This window comes from Lepidochelys kempii, chromosome 2, assembly GCF_965140265.1.
Source record: "Lepidochelys kempii isolate rLepKem1 chromosome 2, rLepKem1.hap2, whole genome shotgun sequence".
In the NCBI taxonomy this organism is placed as follows: domain Eukaryota; kingdom Metazoa; phylum Chordata; order Testudines; family Cheloniidae; genus Lepidochelys; species Lepidochelys kempii.
Genome location: NC_133257.1, coordinates 163,119,974 through 163,145,354, shown reverse-complemented (window position 1 = coordinate 163,145,354; position 25,381 = coordinate 163,119,974). Strand labels below are relative to the sequence as shown.

The window sequence follows — 25,381 nt, the reverse complement described above, 5'->3', positions numbered from 1 at the left end:
TTTGAAGCATCATCGCATAACATGTTTGGAAGTGGTAGCAAAGTGTTGCACTTCTATTTTTATGTCAAAATACCATTTCGGAGTTCGTCCTTTCAGTTAGAGCCATAATGGTGTATAGCTGGTTTAGGTGATACTTCAATTGAAAGATGCTGAACAATTCTTAAAAAGATTTTACACGCACCTCAGAGATTTAAGTTACCTTAAATTTTTTCTAAAATACCTGCAGCTTTTAAGGTCATCACAGCTTAATAAAGTAGTAGTTAGTAAGGGTCTATTATGTCAGTGTTTTGATGCATTTTTGAATGAATATTTCCATGTCATTCTGTATGTCGGGAATGCATTTCTGACTAACTGATGACTGTTAAGAATTTCTGTCTATATAATCAATAAAAGTGGCACTGTGAAATGTGATTCCTTTTGGTCTGCAGGCCAGCATTGGGTGGTCTCCTTACATCATCTTATCGGCAACACCAAGAGTCCTTGGCAGTGGAAAGAGAGAGGCGACGTCAGGAGAGAGAAGAGAGGTTGCAAAGGATAGAGCGGGAAGAGAGAAACAAATTCAAGTAGGAGATAATAGTGTTTGTTAATGGTTTGTTGCCTTAATGCAAAATGTTCCTAAATAATAGGGAAATTACATGCCAGTGTTCTTCCTCCAGCTGTGTGTCAAGGTATAAACGTGTTTAAAGATTGATATATTAAACAAAGGGTATTATGAACTGTAACATTTAATGAAACTGTCAGTTTGTGTGTACCCAGCCAATTATACTGGCTAGATAACGGCACAGGCCCCACTTCATTAACCAATTTACTCTCCCTCAAACCATAATGTTTAGAAGATGTAGGGGCTTTTGGAGGGGTCTCTTGCTGCCTTAATTTTTTGCTAAGTAAAAACATTTCACTTTTAGGAGCCTATGGCACTTTTTTAGAATGCTTTACCTCCATTCGCTTTAATGCATTGAGAGTCCAAGAAAATAGATGTATCAGAATCACTGCACAAACAAAATACAGGGCCTAATCCAAACCCCAATGAAGTCAATGTAAAGATATTCATTGACTACAGCGGGCTTTGGACCAGGCACATCAAGTTAAAATTTATATAGATCCCTCCCAAATGGGAGAAATCAAACATTCTAAATTAAATAATTTTCCAAAGGCCTGAAATTCAGTATACGTATTCGGGAGCTTGCAGGAGTTGTGGAAATGCCAGATATAAAAAATTGGTTACCCTGTTTGTTAGTTGTACAGTGTCATAGCAGATCTCATTGGTGTGGGACTCCTTGTCCATCTGCAGTTATGAAGTATTCTCTGCAAACTGTGCCTAGAAACAATAATTTCACTGTGTCATAATCAGGGGTGTGAGGAAAAGAATATCTTTCATCAAGTAGAAGTCAGAATTTTGCAGGCTATAGACTGGAAACAGTTGCTGTCTCCTCCATAAAGCATTTATTGGATAGCCCTAGAATATATATTAATAAGAATTTGGGCACTAGTTTTCATGGAAATTTGTCTGTTGAGATGCAGGTTTAAGCCTTTTCTGTTTTAGTAAGCATCTAAGAAATGGAAGCAATCTATTGTGTCTATAGTGAAGCTGGGAAAGAGGGTACTTTTGCCTGAGGTTAGTAAGAGAGGTTATATCCAATCACAAATAGAAGAAAACAAAGAAAGTTACACATAAGCCTTCTTTAGTCAGCGGAGATGCCCTCCTGGCTCCAGAACACAGCTAGTTCAGTGAAGAAAAGAGGAGCAGGAGGGCAGGGACTAGGGCACCACAATAAAATCTTCGGCAGCCAAAAGCTGCCCAAGTTCTTCTGAAACAGAAGCAATTAGATCCTAATCTTCTAGCTCTAAGCTCCTTCCAAAAACTCTCCCTCCAAATGGTATCATATTGCTACAGCAGGCAGTCATGAGACAGCCAACATCAACTTTCAGAAAGGAAACTCCCAGACCAAAAAAGCCACCACAGAGCATTTGGCAGCTTGAATGATAGATCTGCACATCTCACCCGCAACATGCCGTGATAGTGCTGCCATTGGGGATGGTTCCTAAGGTTAGAAAAATGAGAACATACAAGTGAAGTTAAAAAAAAAAAATCTTAATCCCATTCCCTGAGCCCCTCACAGTTGTTCAATTAAGAGTATAATCCTGTGAAGTGCTGAACAGCCCAAATTCCTAAATACAGTGGTGACCCTTCAAATTTTCCAGTTAGCTAAGATATGATTGAGATAACAAAACTTGTTTCAGTACCTGTGCAATATTTGAGTTATTTTCCATAGTAAATATAGAGCAGGATTTCCCACAGTACAAGACATTCTCCCAGGGTGGAGAACGGGTGGAGACGATTAGCCTGGGGTACATGGAGAGGCCTCTCCGGGTATATCTACACTGCAGTTAGACACCTGTGGCTGGCCCATGCCAGCTGGCTTGGGCTTGCAAGATTCAGGCTAAGGGACTGTTTAATTGAAGTGTAGACATTCGGAACTGGGATGCAGCCCGAGCTCTGGGACCCTCACCCCTCACAGGGTCCTAGAGCCCGGGCTCCAGGCCGAACCCGAACATCTACACCACAATTAAGCAGCCCCTTAGCCCAAGTCAGCTGGCCCAGGCCAGCCACAGGTGTCTAACTGCAGTGTACAAATACCCTCAGTGTTCTCCAGAACCTCAGTTTTCTTTTTTTTTAAACATTAGTCTCCTAGCTGTTAGAGTTGCAGAGAAAATGTAGAAACTGCGAACCAGTGTGTAACAAACACATTGATGGCGTCGTTAGTTTGCAGAGAGACTGGAATAATAACTCTAAGATGTGCACTGCAGCTTTCATTTCAATGGGCGCTAATTCCAATGCCAATGATGAATGTCAGCATTATAGACTATGTCATCTAAGCATGTGAGAAAGGAAGTATCAGATTATGAAGATCTTCACCATCTGCTCTGAGTGACTGCTCATTTGGGGTAGGGCCTTAACAACACATGGTAGGATTGAAGGGGAGCTAGATCAGTTTCATTCTCCTGAAGGGGACTCACTTTTTTTAAGGATTAGGAACCAATGGTCTAGAGAATAGTGCAAATATTTAAGTATCTTTAGCTATATATACAATTTGACAAGTTTTTATGGGTGACATCTGCATGTGAGTGCTAAGGAAGGGGCAAGATAACGGTCTTCAGATGTTTGATTGGTGCACGCGCCAGGGATGGTGAGTAATTATTTCATTTGATACAGAGTATAAAAAGGAATAATGAGATGTGATCAGTAAGTGGAAGATTTCTGGAAAACTTCCTGGCACTGAGGTCTTATAGGCTGAGAAATAGTCTGAAGTGATGAAAGTCCCATCAGTTTTGTCTAAACACTTGACAAAACACTATGAAATGGACTGCGCGGAACAATCTTGCATCAGCAGGGGTGTGGGCTAGATGTTCTAACAGGACATCTAACTTCTGCAATTCTTATATACCCCTATGAGATAAACAAGCTGCAAATAATATAAAGAACATTTCAGCAATAAAGATCATGGGTGGGACATCACACCCAGTAATTACACTACCCAAGTGTCGGGCAAAGTTGATCTGGCAAACGTGAAAGAAAAGAGTTGCTTAGGGAGTTGTGGGAGGAGAGAATAAGAGGAACTGGAGGAGAAAAAATAGCAGAAATGTGAGGACAGATGTAAGTAGTGGCATTTGAGGACTTGTAACTTGTCCAAAAGTCAGGGCCATGAGAAATAACAGGCAAACATAGAATTATGTGCCAGAAATTCTATTTTGGGCTTCTAAGCCTGTAATTCAAAGTTGCCCATTTTTATTCTATGCTTAGTATCCTTCTCCACTGTACATATTTGGGGTGATGGTGACATAGAGTGTATCTATGCACATCTGAACACACATACCCCCTCTTCCACATTTATTCAGAGAGTAGATGCAAATGTCTTCAGTATAGATAATCAGCCTTCATTACCTTTAATTGTCTTGGGTTTAGATGTTTATTTCTCTTATTATTTACATCTGTTACCTTCCTTATTCTTGTTCCTTCTTATTCCTTGATTTCCTCTGCAACTTATTGCAACTTTAGCCGTGATTATTTAGACAAAAGAGAGGAACTAAGGCAAGCAAGAGAAGAGAGGTTTGTACCTTTTGCTTCCTGCTTTCAGTTGCTTTCCACTTATTATGTCCGTTATTGTGTGGCTATTGACTATTTAAATGCACTTTTAACCTGGCATGCAAGGGACAATTTTATTTAAAAAGAAACCTATAAGAATGTTGTACTTTCACTAAAACGAAAAATGAGTCCAGTCATGGGCGTAGGAATAAATAAAAGTGCAGCAGGACTGGTAGGCATGGGATTGGTTGATTGACATAACTTATCTGTTGATTTGGGAAATAATACCAAGTATTACATTTGCACCAGAAATTTGCCCAAATATTAGTATGGTTATAGTTCTTCTAAACCAGTAGTTTTCAACCGATGGGTACAAATCTTCAGGGGAGGTCAGTCAGGTGGTCATGAGCCACTGAAAATTGTGTTATTATCTAAAGCAAAGAAAATTGATTATCAAAAAAAATCTCATTCCCGCACTCCCAGCATACCCTTATCCTTCAAGGTTCAGTATTTTCTCAGAACCACTCAAAACACACAAATAAATTATATAGGTTTAACATTGTTAGCTTACCAACTAGAAAGGTTGAGAAACACTGTACTAAGCAATGGGGTTCCTACGCCTATGAAAGCAAGTTTTCAAGGAGCACTCAAATAACAGACTTTGTCTTCCAGTAGTTTAACCTCCGTTTTCAATAGTGGTTATTAATGACGAGACGGAATTCTTGTTTTCACCTGCAAAATGTGCATGTCACTAACCAGATAACAGACAGAAAAAATCAAGAGTGCTACAATTCTGTTTTGCATAACGTATGCCGCATCCTTACCATTGAGAGACTACTGGACAAAGTGACCCATGGAATCCTTTAAAAATTGTGTTTCGTTACATTAATGTGAAGAAATCATCTAACTGGTAGATTTCTCTCTGGCAGTACAAATCATCACAGGAGGCAATTTCCTCCTTCAAACTTAGTCTGACCCAGCAGCAATTCTGTTGTGGCTAAGGTGGCCATTATTAAAAATGATGTTGATGTTTCTAAAATCAAACAGAGGTTGATGTGCTTTCCCTCATCTTTACAGCCAAAAATATAGCCATTTAAGGAATCTTGTGAAATGAAACACATCTGACCGCATAAACACAAAACACTGATTGTAGCTGGGTAAAAACTTTTACCACCATCCTGCTGGTCGGCTAGATGTGAAACAAATTAGAAGTGAGCTCTCCAGTATTTTCAAGTTGTAATGGAACATGCTAAAGTAAGCTGGAGTATTTTTTTGGAAATGTTCACCAGCAGGGCATCATTGCTATGCTGTCTGGGCCAATTTTACCAGTCATTTGCAATATATCTTGATGTGTATATATATATCTTGAAATGAAAAACTAGACTCTTATTTCCTTCTTAAGAAGAGGAAAGAAACATCCCTCTTAGACAGTCCGTATATGTTGGAGGAAGAATCTACAATGGAGGTCAAACATGAGTCATCCATTGCATTGGCCTTACGTAATTTTTTTTATGAAGTCCTTTGCATCAGACAATTTCTGACAGTGCACTTTTTTTGCAAACATATATTCCACATTAAAACAAAATAAGCACAAAAAGCTCTGTTGAAATCCCCCATTGTGTAAGTTTCTCCAGGTTTTTGGAGCAGTCTTGTGTAGTATCACATATTATATGAGCCCCTTTATGCAATACCTATAGTAATTTATGTCCTGAGCCAGAGCCAATTGAAGTCAATGAGAGGTTTTCCATTGACTTCAGTGGGCTTTGGATCAGGACCTTAATGAGGAACTAAAAAGTTTAACTCTGCATTTCCTTGGTTTTGCAAGTATGAATCAGTAATATTATTTTCATGTATTTTTGTGTTTGATGGCAGATTGTCTGCAACGATCGTTTAAAAATGCCCTTGCAAAGGAACATGCCCAGACCCTTTCCTAGAGGTTTACAGTTCAAATGGAAATGTTCCTGTTCTTATTCTGACCTATACCTGCTGACTTTGCTGATACAGAGGGTTACGTAGAATTCCGAGGGCACTGCTCACAGATCTAGAGAACTTCAAATTACATTTTTATTCTCTTAAACAGAATCAGTGGAATTGATTGCTCATGAAACATACCAAACTGACAACCCAGGGGTTTGCTGCCTTATAGCCATAGAACAGGTTCAGCATATGCACTGGCACTGCAAGTTGCCCTGACCTAGAGGAACATGGAAGCATGTATGGCGGCCGTGCCTCCACCCTGGACTGGAATAACCACACGGAGGAGAGAGACAGTAGTTCATTCTTTATCCTCATTCAAACCCTGGTCTTCATAAGACTTCTAACAAGAAAGCTAATGTGATGGTGCTTTTGATAATATAGATACCTGCTCACTAGGAACTGAATTGAAACCATCCACTTGTTTAACATAACTCACTTAACAAATGTGAAATGGAAACAACTTTTGGTCTAGATTCATACTTGTTGCCTATTGGTATAAAGCTCCATCTAGACCTTTGCTAATCCCCTGAGTTACCCAGTATCCATGGTTGTTGTGTAATACCATGAAATCTGCTGCTATATGGGTTCAGTTTTTACATTTTGACTAGATATAGCTGTGAATGTTGACAGACTGCTATTTGCCTGGTGAATTTAATCCTGCAGCACAAAGCCACAGAAGCTAAAAAGTTAAATAGCTGAAAAAGAGCAGAGGACAATAAAATATTGTAGTTCCCCATGTTACAGGGGGATCAGTCCTGATTGTTGCTGTAGTGCAGTGGCACATTGCAGAAAACTTCGTTGCAGCCAGCTGTTCTGTACCTGGTTTAGCTAAGCGATCTATTTGAATGTCTCTTTATGAGTCCGAAGTTCCATCTGCTGAGTTTGTGGGGAGAGGGAAGGCTGAATACCTGACTGACTGTGGTTAAAATAAGGGCTGGTTTCATTAACTGTGTAACAAAAGACCATGATAATGTTTGTGAAGGGCTTTCTCTTCTTTTGGAAAAGAATCGTTCTTTAGAATTGGCTTCATGCTAGAACTGTAAACAGTTCTTATTTTATAACCATACAAGTATGTGGCTTGTTATATTTTCATCCAGTTTGTAGGAGTTCCTTTTCCTACAAAAGCTCAGTTCAAAGCATGCCTATTCCTCCAGAGGAATAAAAGAAAATGAGTTTGTTCGTCATTATTGCAGTTTATAATAATGCAACTTGCATCAGAAAACACAAGAAGTGCTCTTCAAAGACATCTTTATATGCTGTATAGTTATGCTTGTGAATGCATGTGTCTGATTACTATATGTACTAAGCATGTTTATTACCACATCTGGCTGACTTCCTTACCGTTACTGAATTTAATACACACGTGTACATTAATTCTGCCTGTCAGGGAGGCAGGATTGGGGAAGGGGCTGTTCCTTGTTATGATGTGTTTACAGCAGTGGGTTATTGGAGGATGACCACATAGTCTTTCAGGGACATAGGCGGTAGTCTTGATTAACCTGTTTAACAGCTCAATTGTGGGTAAGACAGAGTCAGGAGCCTGTTACAGCTGTATTCATAAATTTATTCCTGAGCAAATAATGGTGGATAAAATTAGCAGACATCTGGAAGAGGCACATATTCCAAAGTTATTTTGGTCCAAATGTATAAAGCACAGTATGAAGAATATGATTGGTAGCTGGTCTTAATAAACAGTTAGTGAGTTCTGCCTGCCTAAAATGCAAAACAGATGTATCTTTGTTCTTTTAAACTGACTTTGATGAATAAACTATATGTGACGTCAGGTCCAAGCTATTGGATGTCTGAGTCCGGCAGAGAAATTTTTTAGAATAAAAAAAAAGAAAAGTTTCCATTGTAGACTCCGGAGAGAACAAAGTGAATTCCAGTGCATTGCTCTTAGAGCAAATAGAAGCAGGTTCAAAGCCTTAGATAGTCCTCAGTCCAAACGTTTATTATTGGTATTATTTTCAGGGAGAGCTGCTTTTGTCTGCTGGACTGAACCACTTTCCCTCTCCCTGCAGCAAGTCAGGGACTTTGGCTATTTGCATCAGATTAGGGGGCTGGGTTTGGGGGGGGGGGCTTTTTTTGGGGAGAGGGGTGGAAGAGGGAGCAGGCAAATGCTTCCAAAAAGGAGGAAGGCAGGACTGTGTAGACAGGATGCAATATCTGAGGATTGTTTAATGATACCATTTTTTGTTTTGTCATGAGCAACTTAATATTTTTTTGGCTAATATCTTTTGCTTTGGTGCACTTTTACTGGCAGACTGACCCAGCAGTCAGTGTAGCACTGTACCCCTTGTGTCAGGAAGTCAGTTCATTCTCTGCAGGTGCGTCGTCCCTAAACAAGCATCAACCACTGGCTTCTCTCTCTTTACGGAAACCCTTTGGAATTTAACTTTCAGATACAAATACTTGGAGAAGTTGGCAGCTGAGGAGTATGAGAAGGAGCTGAAAAGTCGGAGTATATGCCGAGGCAGAAGTGAGCTGTCCTTGAACTTGAGCTCTCCTTCTGCCCCATCCTCTCCCATTCCCAAGTGCATCAGCCCAGCATCCATAGAGTCACAGGAGGAGCTGAAGACCCCTTCAACACCCCGTGGAACACCTCAGTCCCCTGAAGGTGAGTGCAAGGGAGGACTGGGAGAAAGGAGCTAATTTTCTCATTGCGTCTCTCTGTTTAGCACACATTTTTTGTGCATGAATACAGAAATATAAGCTCTAGGGTGCCACCACTCATTTCAGGGGTTGTAACTTGACAGATTGGTCTGTGCTTTCTGTCTGCATTTTTCTCTTACTTTCTCAAATGCCTTCTGAGCTACTCATGCTAGGAATATGTTATAATTCATTGTTGTTATTATTTATGGTTATTATTATTGCCCATTGTTCTTAGAACAAAATAATTAGAACATGCAACGTGCAAAGCATCTTATTTTAGCATCATGTTCCTTGTCTATCAGTAGTTACTGAATACTAAAACAATAGTGCTCCTGCCAACACAGTTTGCTTATGTGGATTCTCTGAAAGAAATGCAACTGCTGAATGCCAAGATTATAATAACCTTCCAGCATAGCACAGGCTGAATGTGACAAACAGAAGAAATATTAAATTTAAGGGGGAACTTTGTTGCTTAATTTTAATGCACACAAAAAATTTAAAATTTTAGCAAAACTAACAAAGGGGGCCAAATGCAATTAGGAAGAAGGAAAGTATAATTAGCATTTTATGTGGTTTGTTTGTTGTCATATAATTTATTGATGTCCAAAGTGATACTATGCATGCACATCATTCCACCACTTGCATCATGTGTCCCTCTCTCCAAAAAATCCCAAAATCACAGAGATGTATATTCCATGTGATGCTGCATTAACATTGGGAGCCTCTGTGCATGTTGAGGATGAATTATTACCATCATTTTATTTTATTTGGTTTGATTTCCTGCTACATGCTATTGGTGATTAATGCTTCTATGATTTGCGCTACTTGGTTTTATTGGGTATCATGGCTTTGAAGCATGCTGTAAAGCAATACAACTATGAAAGAAGATACTGAGGTTGCACTTTGACTTTGGGTGTATTTACTCTAATAGCATTAAATCTCAGGTCAAGTTTATTTAGTTTGAGTTTACGTGATTTCGTAATCACACTAATTTCTTTGGGTAGTAGAGCCCCCACAAGTCTCTGTGGAATCATGGCTCAGAATCTGGATATTTTCTGGTAACATTTGTCTGTCAAAATATTTAAAATCCCAGTTCTTCAGATCCATTGTTGCTTTTAGAGCAAATGAGCTAGATTTTTCCACCATTAGGATTTCACAACTGGGTAAGGAAGTATCTCTTTTATGATGATTATTTTAACATATTTCCCCTGGAAGCATTTTTTAAATGACAGTATAAAATGGAGCATGTATTTAGAACAGGTGCAGAGAGCAACTCTAGGCAGCTGGACAATGGAGAGCCTATCAGCAGACAGCCAGCAGGTGCACAGGGCATCTCAAATGAAGCACCTAACAAAAACAGGTGTACATGGGGCAGCCAAAAGATAGTACCTGGGAACTGGGCAAGTGGGCAGAGCAACAGCCGGCACAAAACAGGTGGGCAGCGCAGCAGCAGACAAAATTCGGCAGAAGGCAGCTCCGAGTATTCTTCAGGTAGCTGGGACAGCATCAGTATATGGGCCCTGAAATTTATTTATTTCAGTGGGAGTTTTACCTGAGTAAGGATTGCTGTCTCTTGTCTTCAGTAAGCAGCAGGAAGGCAGCATTGGGGATTTGGCAAGTGAGGCAGGGCAGCAAACACCCCAGGCTGCTGTGAACTGGACAGCACTAGACTGGCTGTCATTTTGTATGCAAATTTTCATGCCATGTTCACTGAGCACCTCACACACACTAATGAATGTAGTCTCACAACAACCCTCTACAGTCAGGAAATATTATTTGCCCCATTTTATGAATGGGGAAACTGAAAACATTGACTTGCATATGGTCATATAGGGAGGCTGAGGCAGATCTAAGAACTCAGCTCTCCCTGAATTCCAGTCTAATGCTTTAATCCTAAAAACTACTTCTTCCCAAGCAAAGAGAAAATTGCAGAAGGAAAATGTGTGATACATTCTATGCACTGTAAGGGTATGTCTTCGCTACCTGCCGGATCGGCGGGCGGCGATCGATCCAGTATGGATTGATCTAGCGTGTCTAGTCTAGACGCGATAAATCAATCCCCAAGCACTCTCCCATCAACTCCTGTACTCCAGCACTGCGAGAGTCGCAGGCGGCATCAACGGGGGAGCATCAGCAGTCAACTCACCACGGTGAAGACACCACGGTAAGTGGATCTAAGTACGTTGATTTAAGCTACATTATTCACGTAGCTGAAGTTGCGTAACTTAGATCGATCCCCCTCCCCCAGTGTAGACCAGGGCTAAGACACAATCCTTCAAAGAAATGTGTTAATTATTAGCTGGATTCTTTTATCTGGTGTGAGTGACTAGGGGGAGATGTGCAGTCTTGCTGAGTTCCCAAGTTTGGGTGTACCATGCCTATACAGCTAAAAAGAAAGATTCTCAACAGCCCCAGTGGATTCCGGGTGTGCCCAGACATTTGAGTCAGGAGGGCTTGATTAGAAGTGAAATTCTGCGAACAGGTCATCTGTGTCCATGGAGATGCATGTACGCATCCCTCAACAGGTAGGAGCTGAGAAGGCTGACTCAAGGTGGGATTATCCATTTTAGACTCTAGACAGTTGTTAAGGAGCAAGACTGGGAATGCTTTTGTTCTCTTTTTGGGCTTGTAGGACTGGCTAACAGCGTTATATGAGGAAATGCCACAGTTGTAAGAGACACCAAGTGCTCTGGCAATCACAGGGGTCTTTGGTGGTTGGCTCTGAAATGGGTTGTGCATGGGAGAAGTGGAGGGAATACAGGGTGTGGTGGGCAAGGCTCTAGTGGGGAAGGTATGAAACAGGGTGGTGAGCAGCTTCTTCTCCAGACCCACCCTGTTACCAGATGTTTGAACCCTTGCAAGGAGATGCTAATTTTCTCATGCTGATTTAGACCCTGATCTTGTAGACGCTGCATGTATACTGAACTTCAAACTCATGAGTAGGCCCATTGAAGGGAATGGGAATAGTCAAATGCTTAAAATTAACTAAACATGTGCAGCAGTGTTTGCCAGATTGGATCCTTGCTGAATATGACGAAGATGGCAGTGGCCTACTTGATCAGAGAAATCTAGGGTCTGGGATAAGCTGTCCTAAGAGTGGTTTCAGAGGAACAGCCGTGTTAGTCTGTATTCGCAAAAAGAAAAGGAGTACTTGTGGCACCTTAGAGACTAACCAATTTATTTGAGCATGAGCTTTCGTGAGCTACAGCTCACTTCAGCTGTAGCTCACGAAAGCTCATGCTCAAATAAATTGGTTAGTCTCTAAGGTGCCACAAGTACTCCTTTTCTTTTTGTCCTAAGAGTGGAATTTCAGGAACTGCCAAACCTGGATTTAAGTTTGAGCTTGTTGTTTATTTTGTGTTAACATGTCAATAAAGCCATGAGACAATTAGTGGCTCTTTTGTCACCTGTCCATTCATATGTCTGCCTGCTGGCTACTCCCCTAAGCTCACAACGCATCCCCTGAGTCGATCAGATAAGAAGGCAGCATATGTGGGAATAACAGGTTCTAGAGAGGTCAACTAGTCTATTTCCCTTCTAGTGCTGAAAACAGAAGCAGTTGGAGGGCAGGATGGGAGCCATTAGTCCAGAGAGAAATCAGATGATGTCTGCAGCTTCTTGTCAGCCACCATTGTGAGCTGGTGGAGTCACAGCGGGGTAGGGTTGGGAGTCAAGAAAGTAAGATGGAGGGGTGAAGAGAGGGATTTAGAGTAGGTTGAGGAGAGAGGAGAAGCCATTGGGGAACGAGGTCTGGGTGTTATCATGAGACTGGTGTTGCTAAGGTTAGACATACATTTAGGATGAGTGGCAGAAGATAGGACTGTGCACATTAACAATCTTATACAGTGGGGTTCATCTGAATTATGTTAAGCTCCTAGATACAGCTAACAATTTTTAGGTTTTAAGAAATTCAGCTTCCTTACTTCTACTTCGGAAATACACAGTGCCGATTACTCTTTCAACAGCAGCAGCAGCAACAATGGAAATCTGAACACCTGCAATCCAGCCCTCACAGCTTCCGTCTTGGAACTTGATAGTAGTGAGATTTCATAACTTCTTGGGAACCCTGAAACTCCAGCATTCACTCCTCCGGGAATGTCTCACTTTTCTTTTTTCCTGTAGTAGACTTGTATTGTTTCATTTTCAGCAGAAACATAACCAGACATATGATACAAAACATCATGCATCTTAAAACCTTTCAGTCGCCCTCCTGTTGATATAGCCACCCTAAGTGTCCATTCATTTAACGAAAGTACTTTATTCACCCAATTTATTTTAACTGTAAAAATTAAATAAAATGGAATTTTGATAGAAGGGGGAAAGTGATTTAAATTCTGCCAAAGGGAAGTTATAACCATTCCATAACCACTAGTAAACTCAGCTGAGTCTTAACAAGAACTGCATACACACACAAAATGAATCTGAGATAAAAACATGATAAGCACTCCACTCACAGAGATTTACTGAGATCTGTTAACACAGTGCAGCCAGGAGGATCTCAGCACCATCAATGCCAGGAGGTGTTGGAGATGGATCAGTCATGTCTTTCAAATGGAAACTGATTCCATCACCTGGGGCACAGCTGAGAACCATTGAAAGACTTGCCAGAAACAGACAGGAGTGGAGGAGCTTCGTCACTGCCCTAAACGCCAGAGGCATAATGGGAACATCATGATGATGATGATGATCACAGTGATTTTGCCCTTCCAGTACTTCAGGAAAACCTACTTCGCTTCCACTAGCCCAGATTTAAATCAAAGTCTTTCCTCTTTTAACCAAATCCCTCATCTCAGAAGCATAATTTTAAATGCAATGCTACTGGTGTGGCAATGTGTGCTTCCTTGCGTTGGCCCACCACAATACTTCAATACATATCTGGAGGGTTCACTTATAGGGATCAGAGGATGGTTACTCTCTTGGGGCTTGTCTTCACTATGGGCTAAATCGGCGTGGCTGTGATCGATGCAGTGGGCATCAATTTAGCAGATCTGGTGAAGACACAATAAGTGGATGGGAGAGCTCTCTCCCGTTGACTTAATTAATCCACTTTAACAAGAGGCAGAAACTATGTTGACCATAGAGTGTCTCCCATCGACATAGTGCGGTGTAGACACCACATTAAGTCAATGTAAATTATGTCAACTTAAGTTACGTAACTTAACTAAAGTAATTTAGATTGACTTACTTCGCTAATATAGATAAGGTGTTTATGAAAACTTAGGTTTTCCTTAGTCTTGGCCTCTATGCTGTGTCTGCCAGCAACGTTGCCAATTGTCATGGTGGTTTTTCGGGTGTGAAAACTGGTCCAGTAGATGCTGGACTGAAACCAACAATTCATTTCACATAGGTAACCAAATAGACATCTGCTGGGAATGGAGTTTATCACATCAGCATATTTCTCTCCAATATCAACATGACCATTAAATTTATCATATAGTGCAAATGCAAGAGACAGATGTATGGTGAGCTCAATATTTTTATTCTCTCCGTAGTGCGTGTTGAATATTTTGTATTTTTGAGTTTCATTGGCAGAAGTTTTGGTGGATTTATGTTATTACTTACGTTGTTTCGGTATATCTTGGATCATTTGACACTATCTCAAAAGCTAGAGAGACACCATCAAAGTGGTTGAGTAATAGCACTTCAATCTTTTGTTCTGGAAGTGTTGTTCTGTGTACTATAGCACCAGAAAGGGCAGAATATTAGGCACTCCCTGTGCTAGGAAAGAGATAAATAGCATACTCCAAGATACTATATTGCTATTTACACTTAGTTATGTGTTGTCTTGTGTTAATGTACCACTTCCATCTATTACATAGGGACTATTCCAAATACATAGAAAATGTAAAACCTCTTCTAAGCTATTTTCTGTTTATTTTTTTCTGCTCCTAAACATTTATCAGATATTCCCAGTTCTTTCCCCTGTTAAACTAAAATCTCTGATGCAATCTCCTGACCATGGTATCATAAATAATGTCAGATCTGGCCAAGTGTTCAACGGTTCCCTTCTTTTTAGAGGAGCTATTCTTTTCAGTCATCAGAGAACAACTTCTCTTTTTGGAGAGAAAGGTCGAAAGTTCTGTACCATGTGCCAATTGTATAAAGGTTAGCAGATGACAGTCGTGTCTTTGTATGTTGTGATTACAATGTGACAAATTCATAGGTCTCAAATATCTCAGAAGCATGTTAGTTCAGTGCTCAGCTATGTGACACAGCCTAACTTCTTAAGGACACTTAAGGTTGTATCTTAGCAGTATTGTACTTCCGGCTTGTCTTGAAAAGAGATAGTGGTTTCCCTATGCTCTGGGAGCTATGGCTCAGATATGCTCTCTGTGGTTCAAATTGTCTGCCCAATGAACAGCACTAGATCTGCTCTGATTTTCTGATGCTGATGCTGATTTTCTCTTGGGTAATGCATGGGTGTGAGACACCTTAGATATGATGCAGAGGATTAGATAGGGTGACATCCTGGCCCCATTGACTTCAAGGGATCAGGACTTCACTCAGAGCATTAACATTTACAAGTCAAAAATTATGCTTTGTAGGCTGTGTAAAATAGGATATTACAATACCAAAACCACATTACTGAACACTGTCTGGTTTAGTGATGTGATTTGGAAAGGTATCCTTCATAGAAAGATAAAGATAGGCTTAATAAAATGTATAAGCATGCATTCTTAGAAAAACATGGCTAGATTTTTGTCTCAGGATGCGAAATGCCTTTGCACTGAGAATGAGAGAAACTTAAAGAATCCTCATTACTGCTCTTATTTTGGGCTTATGCCTTCTAAGGCTAAATCCATTTACCTTCTCTCTAGAGCAGTGGTGGGCATCCTGCGGCCCGTCAGGGTAATCTGCTGGCGGGCCACGAGACAGTTTGTTTACATTGACCATCCACAGGCACAGCTGCCCGCAGCTCCCAGTGGCCACAGTTCACCGTTCCCAGCCAGTGGGAGTTGTGGACGGCCATGCCTGCGGACAGTCAAAGTAAACAAACTGTCTCGTGGCCTGCCAGCGGATTACCCTGACTGACCACATGCGGCCCGCAGGCTGCAGGTTGCCCACCACTGCTCTAGAAGACTGAAATTTTTAGGTCCCACTTCCTTGTTACACTCTTTCACCCAACGGCTCAATTGAATTCTAATCTCTTAAGTTCTCAGAATATGTCATGTCATATGTAGCTGAATCCAGAAACCACTACAGGGCCTGAAGTGCATATTGCAATATTGTAAATGAAAAGTAAGCAACAAGGGGGAAAATCTGATATGATTAAGGTATTGTAGTTCAACCATCTTGCACAAGTTTTAATACAGAGGTGATGCGAAAACTGTGCGTACCTAATATGCATGTACATTTTCATCACTTTTGCATGGCCATTTCAATTTGCCAAGAGTTGTGGGCTGCTTGATGTGAATATGTGTGGATGCTTTCCAGTGTCTTCACAGCATAACAAAAAAATCTTGCATGTAAAAATCTTCTGGTTTAGCTGAAAACTATAAGGTGAATGACTGGATTGCACTGTGTCAGTGATAAAGCAAGAAGGAGGAAACCAAGTGCACCATCAACAATGTATGCCATCTGCTAACCAATTACAAGCTAAATTTGTGCCATATGCCATCCAATTGGAAGCTAAATTTATGCCATATGCCAAGCAGTTGGAAGCTCAGTTCAGTTTTGATGTGGCTATTCTGAAGTAAATATGCATAAAAAACATATGCTTTCTGTCAACCAAATTTGTATGACACTGTCATTTCCAGACTGTGCCATTTACTGTGCTCATAAAACTAATGATTGTATCTTTTTGTTGAAGCCATCCACATCAGGTGAAAAAAGAAGTCACCATAAAAATTCCTTCAGAAACCCAAGGGGATTCAACTACAAGGCACTCTCCGCTTACTTTTTTGTTTAACTCATTCCTTATAGCTCAGTCTGCGTGTTGAGCTTTCATTGCTAGACATGGATTGGATGCCCGTTTTCTGATAGTTCAGCTCTTTCTGTGACCACAATAACCAAACTTCCAATGAAGTATAAGTAAAAAATTATGGATTAGGTTCAGATTGTAAGCAAACATAAATCAAGCAAGACTTGCCAAGTTGCACTCATGTTTGGTTCTGTCTTCACACAATGATCGGCAATCTCTCACTCATAAAGCTAGACTCTCCATGGACAAAAAAAAATCACTCGTAAATTCACATTTTGCTCATTTGGATGGGTGAGTCTAGACGACCAAGAGAAATTGTTGTTAAGTGAATCTTTTTCTTCATTGTTCTCTCCACCAGTGAGTGCCAGTGAACCTGAACCCGAGCCTGAGCCAGAGACAGAACCAGAACAGGAAACTGAGGCAGAGGCCGAGCAGGGAACGGAGACACCACAGGAAGTAGAGGCTTCGGAGGTGGGACCAGAAAGTGAGGTGGAGCAAGGTCCTGAGCGAGAGCCAGAAGAAAGTGCAATACTCAGTGAAAAAGAGAGGCAGAATGAGGAAGTGAATGAAAAAGACAACTGTTCTGCATCCAGCATATCCTCAGCAAGCAGCACTTTAGAGAGGGAAGAAAGAGAGGACAAGTTAACCAGTGACAATGAAACTGGTAAAGTGAAGCTTTTTCAATAAATGCAGGCTTTCCCATAAAGAACATGTCAAATCAGGTGCTTTGGTGTAAAGCTAATCAACTAACAAATCTTTTCAGCCTGTCCTTCATTAGTATTTCTTCCTTTATGGTTCAAATCCATAGCTGCTCCCTTTGTGTGGAACTCCATTAATTTCAATGGGGTTTATGTGTGCAGAGCAGCAGAAGAATCAGGTCTTATAAGATTTCCCTCTGATCAAGACCTATTTCTTCTTTCAACAATTAATTTACTAACTGGTTAGAGACTGGTCCTGCCACTAACATGCATCCAAAGGTCAGTGAATTCTGTTGGATGTTCCAATGGTATGAGATGCCCTAAGACAGTTTGTCATGAGATCGCCAATGCCTGTCTCCATGCTGTTCACTATCACGATGGGTAGTCCTAATGTTAATACTATAGGAAATTAGGTGAGGTGCTTCTCCAGGTGCTGCATTTCTTTCTTTTCTTCCATCATTCCTGTCTTGGTCAGGTATCAGAAATTCAGGGAGACACTTTGAAGTTGCTGACTGTAGAGCTAGAAATGCCTGACCATGGCTTGGGTGGAGAAGGCATAAGGAGAACTTCCACAGTAGCCAACAGTAATGGCTGGATGAACCACCAGCCACACTTAAAGGATGTCACCGCCTGCACACCTACCCTATGCGTCAGCTTGCTAGGGGAGGAGTTATGCCATCTAGAATTCTCTCTTGGGAGGTCCAACTCCACGTGGCCAGCAGCCCATGCCAGTGACTAAATGGCAGATTGTGGCCCCTAGTAATTTGATTCTTATACAATAGTTTGCTCTTGAATGAATAGCTGTAATATAATTAACATGGCCTCTAAATCTTATTGACGCACTGCAGTGGGGCCCACTGTTCTAAGTGAAACATTTTAGATCTTAAAATAAATTATCGTAATACATGAAGTATCTAATCACTCTTTGCTGATGAAATAGGAATTATTTGAAATCATAGAGATCATGTCTTGGTGGTTATATTGCCAGCCTTTGAACATTCACATTTTTTTCCATAGATTCCGGGGCCAGAAGGGACCACTGTGATCATCTAGTCTGACCTCGTGTGTAACACAGGCCATAGAGCTTCCCCCAAATAGTTCTTTTTGAACTAGTGAATTTTTTTTTAAATGCAGTATTGATTTTAAAATTGCCTGTGGAGGCAAACCCCATCTCTTTTTTACAGGAATATGTTACTAAAACTTAACAGGTTCACTATTGTTCACTATTTAAGGGTCATCAACTTTTCTTCAGTGCGCAGAACTCTCCTTGATGTCACTGGTCAAGGCTTGTATATGGCTCCATGAATACCACTATACCCTTGAAGAAGATGGATAGATAAATATCTGTGTAAAAATATAAACCTAAAAGATGAGTTGAGGATTTAGTCCCAACAAACTTATCTCTTTGAGACAGCAGTTCCACCTGAAAAGGGCACAGTCAGTTTCAAGGACAGTTTTATCATAAATTTGGATCCCTTGCCTTCAGGTCAGCAGAGGTTGTGTTATAGTGCAGATAATGAAAAGTAGCCTCTAGGAATGGAGGCATTGTTTACACCTGCAGTGCTGTTGCTTAGTGGGTTGTGAGGGGACCAGCATAGGAAATAAACCATAAAAGTGAAAGTGAGCTCATGCTCACTCTTTATCTTCCACTCTCCCCCTTTCTCCACCAATGGAAGGTGGCTAGAGCCTCTATTTTAGAGTAGATGATGAAAGGCTTTGAACACATAGGGGATGGAGACTGTCCTCTGCTTCCTCCTCTTCACACAGGCAAGATGTTGCTAACCATCAGTATTACAGATTACTCAGCTGGTGTTCAGCAAAAACTGTACTGGTTATGAAACAGACTATGGCTCTCATCACACTTTGGCATATTCCAAATGTTAAACGAGGAGCGAATGGGTTACAAACATTTTTCACACTCAGCACATTTTAGTTCTGGCTGTTTCCAACATGATGAACTTTAACTTCTTGTCACACTGAATCCATTTGTCATACGCTTCTGCATTACTATTTTGGTATTATACTATAACTTAATGAAATGCCAGCTTTTAAAAGTTCATAAGCTTTAGCAGTATAGTAAAGATTTGTTGGTTGAGAGACCTAATGTGTTGTGAATTACTAAAGTTTGCAATTTAGTTGGTAAGGGAGCAAATGCAGAACTAGAAATCATGCAGAGTACTCGGTCTGCATGGATTATTTTTGCATTCCTAGGGTTTTGTGCTTTCTCAGACAGTTCTCAGATTCCAGGAAAGGAGCTGTCATTCATGGATTACATTGCTGTGGCTGCCCAGACACAGCAGGGGCAAGGAAATGAAGTGTTTGGTTTTGGGCTCCTCCTTCCTTATCATCAAACATACTGCTCTATGCTTCTTCCAACCCTTCTCATCCTAGATAGCACTGCAACACAGTAGCCAGATGAAGTAGTGTGCATGAAGGGGATGCATGCCGGGGGGGGGGGGGAGGCGCGGGAGGAGAATCTACAGGAGTAGCAACAGCAGGAGGCTTTACAAGAGATAATCTTGTTTGGCTAGTGAAGAATGAGGTAGATCTTGGGAGACTAAAATGGGGATGCAAACTCTGTTGGAGAATTTTGAGTGAGCAGTATTGGAAAGGAATCAAATCTAGGGAGACACAGAAGGTGAGAATCTAGAGGGGGGCCAAATCTTGTGGCATGTATACAGTGGAGTCTGGGAAATCTTGGACAGTTCTGAAGTCTTTAGGCAGTTGAATCTGGTTGAGAATTGGTCTTTGTGAAATCTATAGTGAAGGGGAAGAGGAGAGTCTGGAGGAGATCAGAAAAATCTAGTAGCAAATCTTCGAGAGAGAAGAGGTGAGGGAGCAATCCTGTAGATGGAATGTTGAGGGAAAGGGATGAGTGAAGGGCGTCACAGCTCAGGGCAACTGCACCTGTATTCCTCCCTCTGTGGTCCCTTGAGGGTACCCAGTCTAGACTCCCAGCTGCATCTCTCTCCCGCCTAAACAGGCTGCACAGTTCCCTGTCTACACTGTGGTAATCCCCAGTAAACCAGACTGCTTAAATAGGCCAGCATCTGCACTTTGCTTTTTCTCCACGGGCTTATGAACAGCTTAATTGCCAGCAGTTATAAGTTACAGCACAGCCCTTTACGAGCAAGCACATTTATTCTTAAGGTAAAAGCATTACAGAGAAAACATATAAAAACAATAAAAGTTCCTATATGCATTCTAACAGCTTACCATAGTTTACCCATCAGTCTTATGTGGCCTCAGTAGGCCAAAGTCCTTCCAACCCTCCCCAGGAATGATTGGGGCTCAACTTGGACAGAAGTCCTGTCTCTTTGCTGGATCAGGAAGAAAGTCTTCAGTCATTTTAAAATCAGGCTTTTTATCCACAAAATCCTTTCCTTGTCTGGTGGCCTCTGGGGAATCCAGTTTGAACTAGTATATGTGAGCCTCTCCATCTGGTGGTAGCTCTCTGGAGAAGTTACAACCTGAGTGAATTTGCCTAATTTCCTCCCACTGTTCTTAGTTCCTGGAAGAGTTGTGGTCACCCTCCCGCAGGGAATTACATACAGTCCCTGGCCCACAATGATATATACACTTAATACACTAAGATCTCCCAAAGATATGGCAGGAAATTGCCATATCTGTCACAAATGGGAAAATGAGGCAAGGAAGAGATTGAGTGTTCAGGAAAGTAAAAAGTGAAGAAAGATGGACTGCCTGCATCCTGGGCAAAAATCATTTGCTATAAGCTGAATCTTTCTTAATGTTGGGTTCAGCTTCAAATGTGGCTAAGAGCTAGTATGGATGGGGCCATAAACTATTCAACATTAGAAACCCAGGTTGGAATTCCCAGGTTGGAAGTCTGCTCCGTGATGCACAGTGAATTTTTAAACCCATTTTAATTTAATTTAATTTTAACAAATGATTCAGCTAGACCGGTTTGGGTCTCTTGCCCATAGTGTTGATGTGGCCACTGAACTTGCCAAGGAAGAGATTTTCCAGAGCAGATGGAAGGGGCTTAAGGTTATAGAAATAAAATAAGTCAACTGATAAAGACATTAAATTTAAAGTGCTAACATAAAAATCCTGACAAAGAAAAAGACAGTAGAGTAAAAGGAGAAACAAAAATAAATAAGAAACTCAAGAGAACATGCAACCACATAACTAATACACACACACACACACACACACACACACACACACACACACACACACACACACACACACACACACACACACACACACACACACACACACACACACACACACACCAGGAAAGAGAGGAGAAGGAAGGCAGTAATCAAAAATAAACTAAAATTTAATTTTAAAAGTTAGATTAGAAAAAATATATTGATTAAATGTGTAAGGAAGAGAAAGAAAGAATCAAAAACAGAATCATGGTAAGTATTGAACTATTTTCATAATCCATTTTAATTGCAAAATATACTGAAGGTGAAATAAGGCCGGTCTCATTTAATACCCTTTGAAAAAAGATCTCACATATTTTGGACATACTTTCTACATTGTGTCCCACACTGGTTGGTGAAGATGTTAAGAGGTATTCAACGTCAGGAAAAAATGCATCCTACAATCTACTTTGATCATTTATTTTGATGGTTTTATTGTTGTTTGGTTTTAATTATTTATGATGTTTCATGCACTAGTTAATTTTTCAACTTCTATACACCAGTATACAATATGTATGATTTTATCTTGCTGAGAGGTGGGCAGAGGCCACTATATTTCAATTTGATTGTGGTTTAAATGCAGGTCAGTAATTATGGTCAGCCGATAAAATTTTCAAAAACACCCAAAGGACTTGGGAGCCTAAGTACATTAATCATTTTTGAAAATGTGACTTAGGCTCCTGAGTTATTTAGGTGCTTTTGAAAATTTTACTCTGTGTGCACAATTCACTCTGCAGAGACCCCAGAGGTCACCCTGGTGAATATGGCCAAAGCACCAAGGAGTTGTGCTAAGCGCAGCCAGAGTTTCAAGCTGCCCTCCCCTGGCCGGGGTGGTTGCGGTGGAGGAGGATGGGGTGGGTGGGTATACAAACTTTGTTGGCCTCAGGCTGGAAAAGCAACAGTCTTTCTTAAAGTAACACCTCTTTCTAGCCATGTCAAGAATACCACAGGAGCAGCCCTTCTGACAGTGTTTTAATCCTCCCACTTCTGATCCTAGCTCGGAGCAGAAAGCGCAGAGACACTGGAAATGGGGACAAGTGTCATCCAGTCTTGTTGGCCTTTGGACTGATGGACTGTCAAAGAATCTAACAATTTAGGTATCCAGTAAAATAACATGGGCCAGATCTCCTCAGTGAGCAATTACCAACATGTAACCAATTATTTTTTCTATATAAAATTTAAAGAGCAGCTCAAAGAAGCAGTTTGGTCTCTGTCCTTAGAGTCACCGAGTACCTCCTGAGATGTTCCGAGCACCTTCAGCTCCCACTGCCTGAATGGCTGCTATGCACTTCTCAGAGAAACACTCACCAACTTGCAGAATCCGGCTGTAGATCTGTGCTATTGCTTACATATCATTTCCAAATATTCCCTGAAACTTTGGACTTGTCTGCCTGAATATTTAGTTCACAGCAACATGTGGTTTCAATCTACCCTGCACTAATCTGCTGTGCATTGTCAGTCTGTGTAGACTCTGCTGCTGCACACCAAAAGTTCCCAAGTGCACTATGAACTGCTGCTGTTTGAAGGTGGTATAGATCAAAGCACACTACTAAACCATTAGTGCACATTGGCAGTGTCCCTATGGACAGTCAGCGTGAGATAGATTCACAGCCCAGCTTGCTGCATATTCAGTCTTCTTATAGACAGGCCCTTTATCCGGTTTCATACTATAATTGCACATGTATCACCAAAGATATTTCCAATGCCATTTTTAGGATTCCTGACACCCTGTGCTTTTCCATTCATTGTTTGTGCGTGTGATTACAGGTACGTGGTCAAAGACTATTCAAGATGCTGGTGTGAATGAGCAGTGCAGCAACATTCTCAACAACAAACGGTTTATGCTGGATATGTTGTATGCCCATAACAAGAAGCCCAAGGATGAAGAGGAGAAAGAGCTGGAGGAGAAGGAGGAAGAAAAGAAGGAGACGGAGGAAAGTGATCAGTCAATCACCAGCCTAGCCAGTAGGATCTCTATCCTGCAGGCCAGCAAGCAGGCCAAAGATGAAAGTGTCAAAAAGATGGAGATTGGAAATCTGGACAACCAAGGCAGTGTGAAAGCCTTTGCAGAAAAATTCAACAATGTTGAGTTGGCCAAGGGGACAGTATTGCCTGAGGGTGAGCTCGATGAAAAGGTCCCTGAGAAAACACCAGCAGAGCCCAAGAAGGAATCTGATTACATTTGGGATCAGCTCATGGCTAATCCTAGAGAACTTAAAATCAAAGACATGGATTTTACAGACTTGGGGGATGAGGATGATGTAGATGTGTTGGACGTTGATATGGGTCCTGGGGACTCCCTAATTCCCCCTCCCCCACCTCCACCTTCCTTTTTGGGTTTGCCTCCTCCACCACCTCCTCTTCTGTTTGGATGTCCACCTCCACCCTCTGGTAATTTATTGGCTCCTCCTCCACTGTTCAGCTCTCCTCAGGGTTTAGGGTCACCCCAGGTTTCTAGGGGTCAGCCAGCATTCATGAAGAAGAAGAAAACCATCCGTCTGTTTTGGAACGAGGTACGGCCATTTGAGTGGCAGTGTAAAAATAACAAACGCTGTAAAGAATTCCTGTGGTCGAAACTGGAACCCATTAAGGTGGACACTTCCAAACTGGAGCACCTCTTTGAATCTAAATCCAAGGAACTGCCGGTCACAAAGGTATTTCTAATGTTTTGTTTAGTTTTTATTAAATTTGAGTTTGTTTTTAGATTAATGTAGATGATATTTATGCTTACAGAGTTTAAAAAACAAAAGAAATTAACAAAGATGTTTTATATATGTTCTATATTTGTGCACATAAGTTAAGTATTCTACAAAGACAGACAGACACTCCATGAGCTGACAATAAGAGCTGAGCCCCAAACAATATACATGCCTAGCCATATGCCATATTGCTCTTGTGAATCATATTTCTATTTCACTTTTTGTATTTCACTTCAGCTGGAGAGTATTGTAGCATTGTGGTATTGTAGCGTTGTAAACTTCATAGCCAGAATTTTCAAACATAGGTTTGTCTGCATGGGGGTATCCAGGAACATTAATCCAAATTAATTAAAGTTATGAATGTGAAGTGGATTAGTTAAACCATATTGAGTCCCTGTGTGGGTGCTGTTGTTCAGAATTAAAGTGGCCTTAATTTAGTTTGGCTTAATTCACTTACAAAGTGAATTAAACTATCCTAAATTAAGGCCACTGTAAAATGATGTCCCCATGGATACCAAAGTGCATCATGTATTAAGGAAAGGTAATTCAGATCTGTGTATCTGGCTACTTTTCCCTTGCTAGTGAAATTTAAAGCTTTATTATTAGGCATGTATGGAGATAAGGCAAAACAGGGCCTGTTATAATTGGACACCACATGAAATCATTGTAATATATTCTCATAACATATATCCTGTAATATATCTTCATACTATTTTCATAATCATTTTAGGAATTATTCCTGAAAGGGTCATAACGTTAAAGTATGGTTCTGCTTTGAAATGTGTAAATAGTCTTGTGGTTCCATGTTAATTGTCTCGCGATGATTTCCGTTTCAAGTGTATAAAGATTTCTTGTCTAAAGAACTTTTTGTCATATTGCCAAGCCCTGCAAATATAACCTGGGTTCTCTTCTTTTCATGCATACATTTTTTTGCCACTTTGCACAGAAATATTTTTCACCCTTAACTTAGAGAACTTTACTATCCAAATTTCATTATGAAAATATGAAATTTTCATGAGAGAAAATCTTGATTTGCTAAGACTTCTGTGTTTCATAGGAACATTATCATAAAATTAAATCTTTAAGGCTGGTAACAGAACCATTTAATGCTGAACTCTTATGACGTATCTTGTAGTTGAATTTAATGGAGATTTAAAGTTAGCCTTTAAACGTTATTA

At 40.7% G+C, this 25,381-nt stretch overlaps 1 protein-coding gene across 6 annotated transcripts in view; it reads left to right on the top strand.

The window, feature by feature from the left end:
• The window catches only part of FHOD3 (formin homology 2 domain containing 3), a 625,903-nt gene that overhangs the window by 514,908 nt on the left and 85,614 nt on the right, over nt 1-25,381 (top strand). For 3 of the 6 annotated variants that reach the window (XM_073332694.1, XM_073332692.1, XM_073332690.1), the window contains 5 exons: nt 429-563; nt 4,058-4,108; nt 8,464-8,678; nt 16,993-17,298; nt 23,272-24,158. In XM_073332694.1, coding sequence (XP_073188795.1) covers nt 429-563; nt 4,058-4,108; nt 8,464-8,678; nt 16,993-17,298; nt 23,272-24,158 — 1,594 coding nt within the window. The remainder of the gene's footprint in view (nt 1-428; nt 564-4,057; nt 4,109-8,463; nt 8,679-16,992; nt 17,299-23,271; nt 24,159-25,381) is intronic. The other 3 variants (XM_073332693.1, XM_073332691.1, XM_073332695.1) reach the window with 2 other exon arrangements.